The sequence below is a fragment of the Sesamum indicum genome, linkage group LG9, assembly GCF_026168435.1.
Source record: "Sesamum indicum cultivar Baizhima isolate 11 linkage group LG9, ASM2616843v1, whole genome shotgun sequence".
Lineage (NCBI taxonomy): Eukaryota > Viridiplantae > Streptophyta > Magnoliopsida > Lamiales > Pedaliaceae > Sesamum > Sesamum indicum.
Genome location: NC_142665.1, coordinates 24,960,806 through 24,973,377, shown reverse-complemented (window position 1 = coordinate 24,973,377; position 12,572 = coordinate 24,960,806). Strand labels below are relative to the sequence as shown.

At 36.8% G+C, this 12,572-nt stretch overlaps 2 protein-coding genes across 2 annotated transcripts; one reads left to right on the top strand and one right to left on the bottom strand.

Moving 5' to 3' along the window:
* Positions 1-2,546: 2,546 nt before the first annotated feature.
* WRKY72 (WRKY DNA-binding protein 72) lies at positions 2,547-4,843 on the top strand. Its single transcript, XM_011100469.3, has 4 exons — positions 2,547-2,722; positions 2,832-3,383; positions 3,485-3,598; positions 3,792-4,843. The coding sequence occupies exons 1-4, from the start codon at positions 2,636-2,638 to the stop codon at positions 4,518-4,520; spliced, it is 1,482 nt and encodes a 493-aa protein (XP_011098771.2). The 5' UTR covers positions 2,547-2,635; the 3' UTR covers positions 4,521-4,843.
* A 660-nt stretch (positions 4,844-5,503) lies between these two features.
* On the bottom strand, positions 5,504-10,633 carry LOC105177222 (Small GTP-binding protein). The gene is made up of 11 exons (XM_011100285.3): positions 10,236-10,633; positions 8,880-9,609; positions 8,511-8,667; positions 8,388-8,442; positions 7,491-7,558; positions 7,304-7,408; positions 7,115-7,186; positions 6,417-6,530; positions 6,110-6,250; positions 5,969-6,028; positions 5,504-5,879 (listed from the first exon to the last, which is right to left on the bottom strand). Exons 1-11 carry the CDS (start codon positions 10,560-10,562, stop codon positions 5,714-5,716), a joined length of 1,995 nt encoding a protein of 664 aa, XP_011098587.1. The 5' UTR covers positions 10,563-10,633; the 3' UTR covers positions 5,504-5,713.
* Between the last annotated feature and the right edge of the window lie 1,939 nt (positions 10,634-12,572).

The following is a 12,572-nucleotide window of genomic DNA, read 5'->3' as shown; positions in this document are numbered from 1 at the left end:
CCATGAAAGTGAAACAATCACAAATTTCCAAGATTCCAATATTGTCTTTGATGACCCAATCCAAGCCCACCCACATTACTCGCGTCCTACGTAGTAACTTCGTAATCCCCCCAAAACTCCGCGGATCTTCCTCTATTTTTTAAGTTTCACTTTTGATTCAGCAGCTGCCATATTAACTTCAATCACCCACTTCTAACCTGAAAATCGCGCGACACATCAACTAACGTATTAGCAAAATCGTTATTTCAAATATGAGTCTCAAATATAATTCTTGATTTCTCAAAAGATTGAGTGACCAACCGTAGAAAGATATGAAGTAGGAAAAAAGATATAAAAATTAAATTATATTTTTACTTAATATATAATTAACTAAAAATTAATCACACTCAATAATTTCATTTCAACGGTGACATCTGATTTTTATTATTTAAATATAATATACTGCACGTAGACGCATTCATACAATTTAATTAATTAAATTTGTATGACTATTGAAATTTAAAATAAATAAATAAAATTAAAAATTGAGAAGTTGCAGACCGTGTCCCCATCATGGGAGCTTGCAATAACAATAAAAAAAATTACATTAACAAACATTATATTTAAAGACTATGTTTGTGTACAAGTTGACCTTAATTTACGATTGAGTATATATAGGTGTCACCATATTAAACTATATTAATTAGGTCAATGATCCTAAAATGTAGTCTTTCTTTCTCTTAATTATATATTTTTCGTTTTACCCACCACATTTTTTGAATTTCCAACTGTTTAGACAATATTTAATTTATACTAATATAAAAACAAAAGATAATTTTCAATCACAAGCGACGATTTGTGACATTAGTACATTAATTTTTTTAATTGTGTCAATAATATTTTTTAGATTATTATTTTTTGAAATATGATATGTTGGTTTATATATTTTTATTTATAATATATTTTAAAACGTAAAAGATTATTAATTATATACACACACCAGAAACAACGTGCTATATCGACTAGTTAATCAAATGCAAACCCAAGTCCGAGCTTTCAAATAGTTAATCAAACGCCTAATAATCTAACATAATTGACTACAACTTTATAGATTAATTGCAACTTGGCCGTAAAGTCTCCACGTAGTCATTGAAAAAAGTTATTATATACTCTTGATATTTGTTGTAATTATGAAAAATTTCTCATAGAATGTGTAAAAATAAATAAAATATAAAAAAGAATCTTTTACTACACAAAAAGTATAAAAATATATGTTTCATAGCATAACAATATATATAACACAAGAATATATAATATAAATTTACACATAGTAGTATTTGAACTTTTTCTTTAGGGTGTTTTTGTCTTTTTTTTTTTTTTTTATAATTTTTCAATTAAGCGTGCAAACTTTTACAAACTCAATGTCTGTAAATGTAATTTCTGACCTATCAGGAAACTTTTTGTAATTAGACAAACTTCTAGGGGTTTTGGTGTAATTTATCCATAAAATAAAAGCTTGCATGTATTAAGTTGATTTATCGTACGCGTAGTAGGACCACCACTAATCAAATAATTAATTACTACAACTGCAAGATCAATATCGTCTTAGTACTATTAAATACCTGGAGAGATTGATGGCCATTTTATACATATATTGAGAAAATCATAAATAAAGATATATATATATATATATATGTACTAATAAAATAAGAATAGTTTGAAACTAATTAATTTTGAGATTTTCAAAGATGTGAAATCAGATCTTTCGAAGTCGTAGAGTACTGTTCTTATTAAATTAGTTAAACAAGTTGATTAATCACTCTTAATTTCATTTTACTGAGTTCTATAATGATCATAGTCTTCTGTAGTTGTTAGAGAAACTGTGTAAATTATACTTGAGCAACCACTTCCAGTCTCATACGACGTTTCTTGAATTCGGAAAGCTGTGTACTGATCATCAAGGTTTCTCATGCAGGAACGAAGAATCTTAACAAAAAGAGAAAAAAAATTCAAATAAATCATAATTCAGCTCGGTGTCGTGCTAATCAGGTGTTTCGGTAGATCTGAACTAATTAGATTAATCGTGTAATAAGTATACAGCTAAGGAGATGAGGGTTGTCTACACTAGCTGTGTCAAGAAAATCTTAGACTAGGATGAAACAAGAGTTTACTTACCCTTGTACTAACAATGTGAATGCTTCAAACTTATGTTGTACTAAACTCCAAGTTTGAAGAGATAAATAATGCATGATATTAAAGGTAGTAGACGATGACTGCCGTATTATCCGTTGCTCCGCTACAAAGTCCACAACCCCATCTGTCACCAGTGTTTTTGAAGTCAATTCTTCGATAATTTAATGTAAATAACAAAGAATCTCCTCAATAAATTTTCAACTCCATGTGTGATAAAAATATCCGGTATGATGATGCTATGAGCTATGTAGGCGAACAGTTGACATTTTGAAATCTCTCTCTGTGTGTTTACAATGGCCATAGGACTTAAGATTTAATATCACATAAATAAAGGATTAAATATGAAAGAACCACGTTGATTAGATAAAGACTTTGTTGTATAAGAAGCATACAAGTTGAGCACATTTCAAAGTATACAAATTCCTGGCAAGAGAGAGAGAGAGAGAGAGAGTTCTTCTCAGCAATGGGAGATGTGATGGGATGTAAAGTAAGTGATGACGAAAGGATAAACATGAATGGAACCTGCAAAAGCAGTGAAGATGTTATTAAGGTAGAGAAAATATTTCTAGTTTTTTCGATGTTCATGCATCGCTCTCCACATGATCTGCAATCCCTTTGTTTTCCTAACTTTTCTTTTGTTTTCTACTTTGATCATGCAGGGAGATGATGAAATCGAATCGACTGAGACAGAACTGAGAGGAGTCAGAGAAGAAAACTTGAGACTGAAAAACCTGCTGCAACAAATAGGGAAGGATTACAAGGCGCTGGAAATGCGATTCGTCGATATTTTCCAGCAAGAGTCCAAGAAAAACGGAAGCCCGATTATCGTTGCACCTGCTGAGGATGATCAAGAACAAGAACTCGTATCTCTTCGCCTCGGAACAAGTGTTGAGCCCAAAAAGGAAGATGTTCATGTTGCAAGTGGTAGCAGTAGCAGCTGCTGCAAAGTTATCTGTGAAAATGGTGAACTTAAGCTTGGAATGGACTACAGCCTTGGACGGCTGGAAACTGATGATGGCTCCATGGCTTTCAGAAAGAATCCAGGCCCTGATAATTGTAGCTTCACAGGTAAAAAGGAAGAGGATAAGGCAGGAGAAAAATGGCCACCGGGTAATGGTTTGAAGACGCAGAGAAGTGGGGATGATGAACTCTCTCAGACAAGCGTGAAGAGAGCAAGAGTTTGTGTAAGAGCAAGATGCGATACCCCAACGGTAAGTACAAATGTTTTGCAATTTTTTTCTTTAAATTGAGTTGTGATTTTTAATCTTTCTGATGAAAAATCAAATAACGGAGTTTTCCATGTTTATTGTAGATGAATGATGGGTGCCAGTGGAGAAAATACGGGCAGAAAATTGCAAAGGGAAATCCCTGTCCGCGGGCTTATTATCGCTGCACAGTTTCTCCAACATGCCCCGTCAGGAAACAGGTAGCTTTTTTTTTCCAACATGTAGTCTAAGTAATTAGTGCTGGGCCATGATTGGGAAAATAAGAAGATTAATTAGACACTTTCGGATATGATGAGAATTGTTAGTACCCTCTAAATAGAAAAAAAGATGAGGAGAACCAGGAATTTGTTCCTCAGCATTTTTGTGATCTTTGCCCAATTTTCTCCATTTCAGGTGCAACGATGTGCGGAAGACATGTCTATCTTGATCACAACCTACGAAGGCACTCACAACCACCCACTACCCATGTCGGCCACCGCCATGGCTTCCACTACCTCCGCAGCAGCTTCCATGCTCCTCTCTGGCTCCTCCACTTCCCAGCCATCGGCCACCGCAGCTCCAAGCACCCATCTTTACGGACCACCAACTTTCTATCCTTTTGATAACTCCAGAACTCAGCCTTATTTCTTGCCCAACTCTTCATCAGCTCCCTTCCCCACAATAACTCTAGATCTGACCACCAATCCTGCAACCACACAAGGTGGCTTTGGCCTGTATTCCTCGACATCTCGACTGAATCCTAGAGTTCCTACGACAAACCTAAGCTTTTCTTCAGTGGATTCCAACATGGGATCAACGACGGTTTGGGGCAGCGGAGGGTCTTCTTATGGGACATTTCCCTATAACAAAGATCACCATTCTTTGCTGCCCGGAAAACCAGCCCAAGAACTGAAGTTCCAATCCTACTTTGAAATGTTTAACCACGCTTCCTCCCAACAGGCTCTAACAGAAACGTTGACCAAGGTAATCACATCTGATCCGAGCTTTCGATCAGTAATAGCAGCCGCAATCTCATCAATGGCTGCTAATGGAGGTACTGGAAAACTGAACAATTATGAGAAGGGGGAAAATCTTGGCTCAACATACTCGAACAAATCGGTACCTTTTGAATCCATAAATTAGAAGGCTGCATCTTCAACAGTTTCCACTTTGCAGTTCTATTGAATGGAAAATCAAGAACCAACTGGTTGTGGATTTTTGGGATTTTCAACCAGGGATGATCACGAGTTCTTGATTAGCCAGCATGGGTTTTCGTCAGAACACACAATGTAAACAAATTTGGTTTTGTGTTCCAGCTTAGTGAGATGAAAAGAGTGAGATATTTATTCCAGCCCTCCATATTTTAGTCTCATACATATAGAGCGCTGGAATGAATATTTGATTTGTATTTATCAGTATTGAAATGAAATAAAGGCGTAGGTAGCAACTGCATCAGGTTTCAGAAATGATCTGCACAGACTATCATTTGGTTCACACAGATTCCATCAATATTTGATAGCTGATGCCATCCACAGGTAGAAACAAATGAACACCTAATACCGCAATCTAAGATTTTAGGGTGCCTGTCAATGTGTACAAAGTGTGTTACACTCCAGTTCTCCAGGAGAGCAACTTAGAAAAGTCATTGAAAGGCCATCAGGAATGGACCTGAAAAGTGACACTGCTGCTTTCTTTAACATCTTCCTGGACCACGAGGTTGAAAATTGCAGTGCCCTGTTACTGGCTAGAAATCCATCACCATCGAACCGGACTACTGTAGAAATATAACATTGAATCTTTACATAATTAAGATAATGCCCCACCTTTAGAAGCTTCATGAGGAGCCGTTGATATTTAATTTTCCCAACTATTGGGAATTTTCAAACATTAAGATGAGATTCTTTAAGTTCAGGTGATAGGTTCAATTAGCAGTACTCACCATTCTCCATACCCTCACTGCAAACCTGCTCGCTATATGTCTTTCAAGTGCGTTTTTGTTTAATAAAGCTAGTTCAACCTTCACAAGAAAACTGGTGTAGTCAAGTTTCATACTAAAAGGATTTAGTCAAGCCGGATTTTGAGGGGCACAGAAAAGATCAACCCATGTAGTTTCCAAACTTTTCCACTGTTGGATAACACAAACATCATTTATAAAGAATGTTGTGAATATTGTTCAGGAGTGAACCCCCTTTCTTTCAAGTTCCGGTCATATATGTCATCAACTTTCCACAGCTAACTCAAAAATGTAATGCCTTTGGCACATAGTAACTTCTTCAAAAGCAAAAAACTTAGATGATTACAATGTTTAAGTACAATTCTCTACAAAACACTGCATTTCAAGAACCCTTCAATAGCTCATGGAAGGCCTCCTGGGGTATGTCGACAGACCCAACACGTTTCATGCGCTTCTTGCCTTCTTTTTGCTTTTCCAGCAATTTCCTTTTCCTAGTAACATCCCCTCCGTAACATTTGGCAAGGACATTTTTCCTCATAGCAGAAATCCTAAAGAACATTACCAGAAAAAGGAAACAAGAAGTCAGATCCATAACAGAAAAAGAAAATAAGAAAAAAGAAAAGAAGCAAAGACTTACGTCTCCCTGGCGATGACCTTCGATCCAATAGCTGCTTGTATGGTTATCTCAAACATTTGCCTGTTCAATAAAGTATTACAATAGTCCGCACGTGTCAAAACAGAATCACAAATACGAAAAATTAACATTGAATTGGATGACCTGTCTATAAACTTCTTCAGCTTCTCCACAAGTTCACGACCAACACGTTGTGCCTTCAGTCTATGAACTATCGTCGCCATAGCATCAACAGGTTGTCCATTTAATAGAATATCAAGTTTCACTAAGTCAGAGGCCTGATAGCTGTTAAGAACCCATTATAAATACACTCACGTTATTTATTCGTGTCCAACTCAATGGAAATATAGCTTTGCAGACTGGACAGCTGGGCAGGACTCATATGTATTTGACAGCCAGAGCAAGTATGTCAGGTCTGAGGGCGGGAAACGAAAAGAGAATCAATACTTACTCTGATTCCTCATAATCAAAAGATGCATATCCTGAAGTTATACTCTTTAGTTCATTGTAAAAGTCAACAACAATTTCCCTCAGTGGTAACCGGTACTTCATGAGAGCTCTTTGACTGCACATGAACCAAAATTCTAAGTGTAAAACATCTAGCAGAGCAAGAGATAAGCACAGTAATTATGAACATATGATACAAGATAAATCATGACCACTGGATTCCACCTCAGAGGAATTCTCATGGCACTCAACATGAGCAAGCAAGCAATAGTTTTGAGACCAAGTTAACTCATAAACTATTTTCCACTTTGTGTGTGCACAAGAGCAAACATCTCTTCCCACTATACAAAAGGAATCATCACTTTTTACTTCAGACACTGTTTGTAACTCTGCCAAGGACAAAAACTTTCAAACACTTTTTGGTTAAGTTCAGCCCAGGCTCCATTCAGACTGGTGTAATTAAATATGAAGAAAACTGCTTAGGAGTAATACTAAAATGATTCTAGCATGACCTTTGTAATACAAAAAATTGTCCAATTTCTTGCATAAGGGTCATTGATGCACATTTATAAGAATCTGAATAAACAAGTACTCCTAGCACAGGACAAATACTTCAGAGAACCTTTATCATTGTTTCAGCAAGACCTGAGAAAGGAATACATTGTCAAACATTTAGGAGTTTATCATTTTAGCAACTTTCACCTGTCAATGAATGAGTACTCCAACTGCTCGCCTCGCCGTTCCGAACAAAGGGTAATAATGGAGCCAACGTACCTTCAGGTAATAGTAGTAAAATTCTTTTTAATTCATTGATGAATCTGAAGAGTAAAGAGGTCTATTCAGACATTGAGAAGAGGATTAATTAGGACCATGTAGAGCTCGAGAGCTTACTCACTAGGAATTATAATAGTTGCTATTACAGTAGGTTCCCAACAAGCTGTTACTCGTTGTTTAGGATTTGAAGGCAGCATAGCAGGGTTCTGAATATGTACTTTACTATTAAGAAGAGACAAATCCATGGATTGTTATATAGCACAAAAATGAACCCAAACGGCAATATGGAAAATAAGCCACACACCTCCCATCTGAATACTCAAAAATATATGGCACAGTAGGAACGGTGGAAATCACATGAGCTCCATGCTCCTGTTTTCAGACATTATTAGAAAATATAGTTATTCTAAATGTAAAAGCCATTTCATGTAAAAGGTTTGATTACAGCTACTTCACCGTATCTAGCCAGAAACAAAAATCTGACAATAGTTAATGCATGACAACTCGTTTTTGCTTTTTCCTCAAAGTTTTGACAATTATGCCAATAAAATGAGGGTCGTATTCAGAATGTCTACAAAATTTATTTCTGAAAGGGAACAGGATTAGGACGTTGGAGCAGATAAGATTCTATGTCGAGATCAGATGTGTATAGAGAGAACTCCATTTTTGGCCTGCAGCACCTAGCAAAATTAATTCTTTCACTAAAGACATGACCACTTTGACAGAGTGTCCCAAACTGATGCTTGATTAGTACATAGTTGTAAATACAAAAGACGGGGGAAAAAGACCCGCCATGCTGATGAATTCGTATGTTCCCATGGTGGGCATATTGGCTCAAGAAGAACTTAGAGAAGGAACATTTTCATCCATATACTATAGTATCATTAATGTATTAGACTGAATCTATTTAACAACTCATAAATGGCATGAAACTTCAAGATAGCAAGATTCATGAGTACGTAGCAAATTTTTTACTCTTCCTCAAAGTGTTGTATATTACAGGAGGGGGCCACAAAAGTTACTACAGTAGCATGAAATATAGATTTAGACTCATAAAATGTTAAAAGAATCTGCAAATTCACTTATGCTGTGTGTTTCCTAACAGAATAAAAATAGCAACCACTACTTGAAAAACTATGCAAATTGGAAATGTCTTGTTACTTGCTGGAGAAAGCCATTGGAAAAAGTAGCTGGAACAAACCTGTTCAAGTCGTTGATGGAAAACATCCATATGGAGCAAGCCCAAGAAACCACATCTGTTACACCCAAGAAATCATCAGAACAGAAACATTGATCTTTAGCAATATATGTAGTTTGTCCTCACCTGAACCCCAAGCCAAGTGCTGTGCTACTCTCCTTCGTAACAGATACACTGGCATCATTGCAAGTGAGTCTTTCAATGGCATGACTAAGTGCTTCAAAATCAGATCCGTCAGCTGGATATAGACCAGCAAATACCATATGTTTTACCGGCTTGAAACCTTCAATATCAAGAAACATAACAAAATTAAGTAAAAGAAAGTACACAAATGATATTGGAAATTCACTATTGCAACAAGGGATATCATATGCAGCCAATGCAACTTGAGTAGCTAATCAAAATAAGTTTACCAGTGAAATACTGCATAAAAGTTTTCCTTTCCAGGTATAGGGTCATCAGTCATGTCCATCATAAGCATGGGAAATACTTTACCTGGAAGGGCCTTTACAGTGCTTCGAGTATGATAAAGGGTATCTCCAACACGTGCCTCTTTAGTCGACCGCATCCCGCTGACAACATATCCCACTTGCCCAGTTAAAAGGACTCCAGTCTGAGTCAGTTCTGGGTGCATGATTCCAACATCTAAAACTTCATAAGATTGACCAGTTGCAGCAGAAGAAATCTTTTCACCCTTCCGCATAGCCCCATCAACAACCGCCACATGGCAGATAACTCCTTTATATTCATCATAGTAAGAATCCAGCAAAAGCATGCGTAAAGGTGAGCTACTATCCCCAGGAGGAGGTGGTATTCGCTCTATCACAGCAGGAAGGACCTGCTCGAGACCTTGACCTGTCTTCGCTGATGTTAACAGAGCTTCCTTTGGATCAAGATCAAAAATAGATTTCAGCTGTTCTTTCACACGATCTGGGTCAGCTGTTGGCTGATCAATTTTGTTAATGACAGGAATTATAGTGAGGTTTGCTTCAAAAGCAAGATAGAAGTTTGCAACTGTTTGTGCCTGGACACCTTGAGCTGCGTCAACAACAAGAAGGACACCCTGGCAAGCTGCCAGAGATCTTGACACTTCATAGTTAAAATCCACATGTCCAGGTGTGTCAATCAGGTTCAGCAAGAATTTTGTGTCAGTACCAAGGAAATTGTGCTGATGAAACATAGTGGCTGTCTGAGCCTTAACAGTTATTCCCCGCTCTCTTTCAACCTAGGACAACCAAAATCATCCCAAAAAGTAACAAGTCACGTGTATAAACATCAACAAAACATATTCCTGCGTAGACATGATTCAGTTATTCGCTTAGTTTGGTCATATAACTTTATCTCCAAACTACAAAATTTGGAATCATTATCCTGTATTGATCAAGATAGAAAACCATCACACCATTGTATATAAATGGAGTTGAAATATGCCTAGAAACTTTTTAAAGTTGAAGTAGATTGCTTGTTACTGCCTTCTGTTCTTGCGTTGAAAATTGCCTAGAATTTACTAAAAATTATCTCAAAAAGGTTGAGCTTGCATTTTGATCCCTCCTAAAGATAAATAAAATAAAAGGAAAAACATTCCCATCTCATTGCCACATTTTCGATAGACCGTTGCCCAACTAATTTTTTTTTAAAATCAGCAAGCAGTTACAAGAAGCTCAGTGTTGATGTATCTTTAATCACAGATAACACCAATCAAATTCCAGCTTTCTTTCCGCTTAATCATTCTCTTAAACATGCGTGTCGTACACAGTATAACACATAGCCAACAACGCCTTAATACTCCGCTTCAATTTCAAAGCTAACTAAGCAAATAAATTCTCAAAAATCATAAATATAAATGAAAACCTGCAATTTATCCAAGTACTGAGGTTGCCCGTGGCCTTTCCTAATAGTCCCAGTGAGCTCCAAAAGACGGTCGGCGAGGGTTGACTTGCCGTGGTCAACATGGGCAATAATCGAAAAATTGCGAATTTTGTCGGGAGGGTATTGACTCAAATCTATGCTAGGGTCTTCCCTAAAATGCGACCCGAAGAAAGCACATTGAGTCCAACACAAGTATGAATTCAAATATGGGGTTGAATCAAACTTTCTGGGTATATAATAACTTGAGAAAAGATTGAAAGGGATTCCACGTGATCGTATGGTTTTTGAGGCTTTGTATAAAGAAGACATTTTTGGGAAGTTAACTCGGAACTGAGGGTTTAAATTAGGGTTTATGTTGCCCCCTACTTTGGGTGAAGAATATTGTACCTGCCGTATATTCTATTCTCGCTATTCGGTTAGACTAAAATCGCATTTTTACTAGGATCAAAGTAGTTACCACCACTAATTCTTTCTAAAATAATAAATCATTTATTATATAACTAGCGTGTACGCACACCCAAATGTGTGTGCATTAATTTAAAATATAAATAATCTAATTTTTATTTTTTTAAAATACATATTTTAGTTAAATAAATTAAAAATATTAAGAAGATAGAGATGGTGAGTAGTTATTTGAAGAAAGTGGGATATTGGCAGTAAGTCATTTGTAGCAGATAGGCGCTGGAAGATGAACAAAAGAACATGATGTGCAAAAAATCTTGTTAAACTTATCTGTAAATAATCTGGATATGTAATTTCATCCCTGTCAAGATATGCTCCAGAAAATGCCTAAAACTATGTGAGTAGAAACATAGGATTAGTTGAGTTTTGAAATGGATAATAATTGGAACTTCCAATGTTTTAGTGTAATGTCTTTTGGTTCCAAGTGATGATTTACCATTGCTCTTATTGATATCTTCTTTACAAATACAGTCGCTGCTCTGTCATCCCTATCCAAACTCACCTGCAAGCTGCGCGTGGTTGTTTAGTGAAAACAAGCGTGATTTCAACAGGAGATTGTTGAGCAGAGCTGGACAGCAGATTAACCATTCCATCTAAAGGTTGTAGCAAAGGGTGATCACAGAACATAAGAAAGCTGCTTTGGAAGATCCTTTCTTGTGGTTAATGGCTCAGTCTCTGTGAAATGTTTCTTTTAGTGTCGTTGCTATATGAGTGAGTCTTGTAGTTGGGAAAAAGCATTGTAATGAATGGCCTTTTTTTTTTTAAATAATATATATAGATAAAATTAATCAAATTTATACCTCCGATCAATTCACCAACTATGTTATTAATCATTAACTAACAAATTACAAACTCTATCAACTAGCAATAATCTCTATTGTAGAAGAGAACACATTTCTACATATCTGTCTTGGGTGGTTGGTTTGCCAGTAGAGCTCGGCCTCAGTACGTCAGTAGCGTTATGAACATTTATTGTAATCATTTTCAGGAATATGAAGTACGAATTTAGGTTATCTTGAGCTTTCATCTGCTCCATCGGCAGATGTGATTGTATCAGCAGATTGAATGAAAAATGTAGAGGACTTTTACATTCTCCCATTTATCTTGCGAGACAGTAACTAATATTACTTGATAAAAATAATTTCCAGCTGTCAACCTGTATTCCCTCCGGTGGATGATTTGAGTCGCTGTAATTAGCTTGCTAGTTGTTTTTGGACAATAGGACATTTTTCAAGAATCTTGGCAGAGGTTTCTCTTCAACTTGAGGAATCCTGCCTGTTTGTGTTTGTAGTGAAGACATGGACCCTTTTCAAACCAGTGGGTTAAACTACCAGTTTTTGTAGTCCTAAAAGGGTGTGCATTGTTAGAGACAGAGGCAGAATTTCTACCATGTTTCACCCATAACAGAATGGTTGGTCGGGTTGTGATCCACCCTCAATTTCTGCCAGAAATGCAAATCCAGTACCTGTATGTGGGTTGTATGAGTTGGAAGGAGAGAGTAGAGGTGGTTGCACTTGCATTCAACCCAGACGGAAGGTGTCGGTGCATCCAACCGTTTCACATGGGACAGTGAGTGATGCTGGAATCGCACCCTTTCTTTAATAAGCCACGACCCTTGATGCTGTTGTTGAGTTGTTGTTTGTGTTGTCTACTCAAATCTTTCTGATTATTTCACCTTATTATGACAGACAAACAACTCTCCCGTTTCTCTACTTATTAAAGATTCCTACATCTCCCTCCAATCATATAATCAAATCAACAGCATCTCCACCTCACTTCTCTCATTTATATACGCTGACTACACTCCCTGTCTCCAATTAAAAGTCCATCTCATGTTGTTAGCAGAAGCAGACAATG

Coding starts and splice junctions, on each gene's coding strand:
- WRKY72 (XM_011100469.3), top strand. CDS start 2,636: ATGGGAGATGTGATGGGATGTAAAGTAAGTGATGACGAAAGGATAAAC. Junction 2,723..2,831: donor GCAGTGAAGATGTTATTAAG/GTAGAGAAAATA, acceptor TTGATCATGCAG/GGAGATGATGAAATCGAATC. Junction 3,384..3,484: donor CAAGATGCGATACCCCAACG/GTAAGTACAAAT, acceptor TGTTTATTGTAG/ATGAATGATGGGTGCCAGTG.
- LOC105177222 (XM_011100285.3), bottom strand. CDS start 10,562: ATGTCTTCTTTATACAAAGCCTCAAAAACCATACGATCACGTGGAATC. Junction 7,409..7,490: donor TTTGAGTATTCAGATGGGAG/GTGTGTGGCTTA, acceptor TCTTCTTAATAG/TAAAGTACATATTCAGAACC. Junction 5,880..5,968: donor AAGGTCATCGCCAGGGAGAC/GTAAGTCTTTGC, acceptor AATGTTCTTTAG/GATTTCTGCTATGAGGAAAA.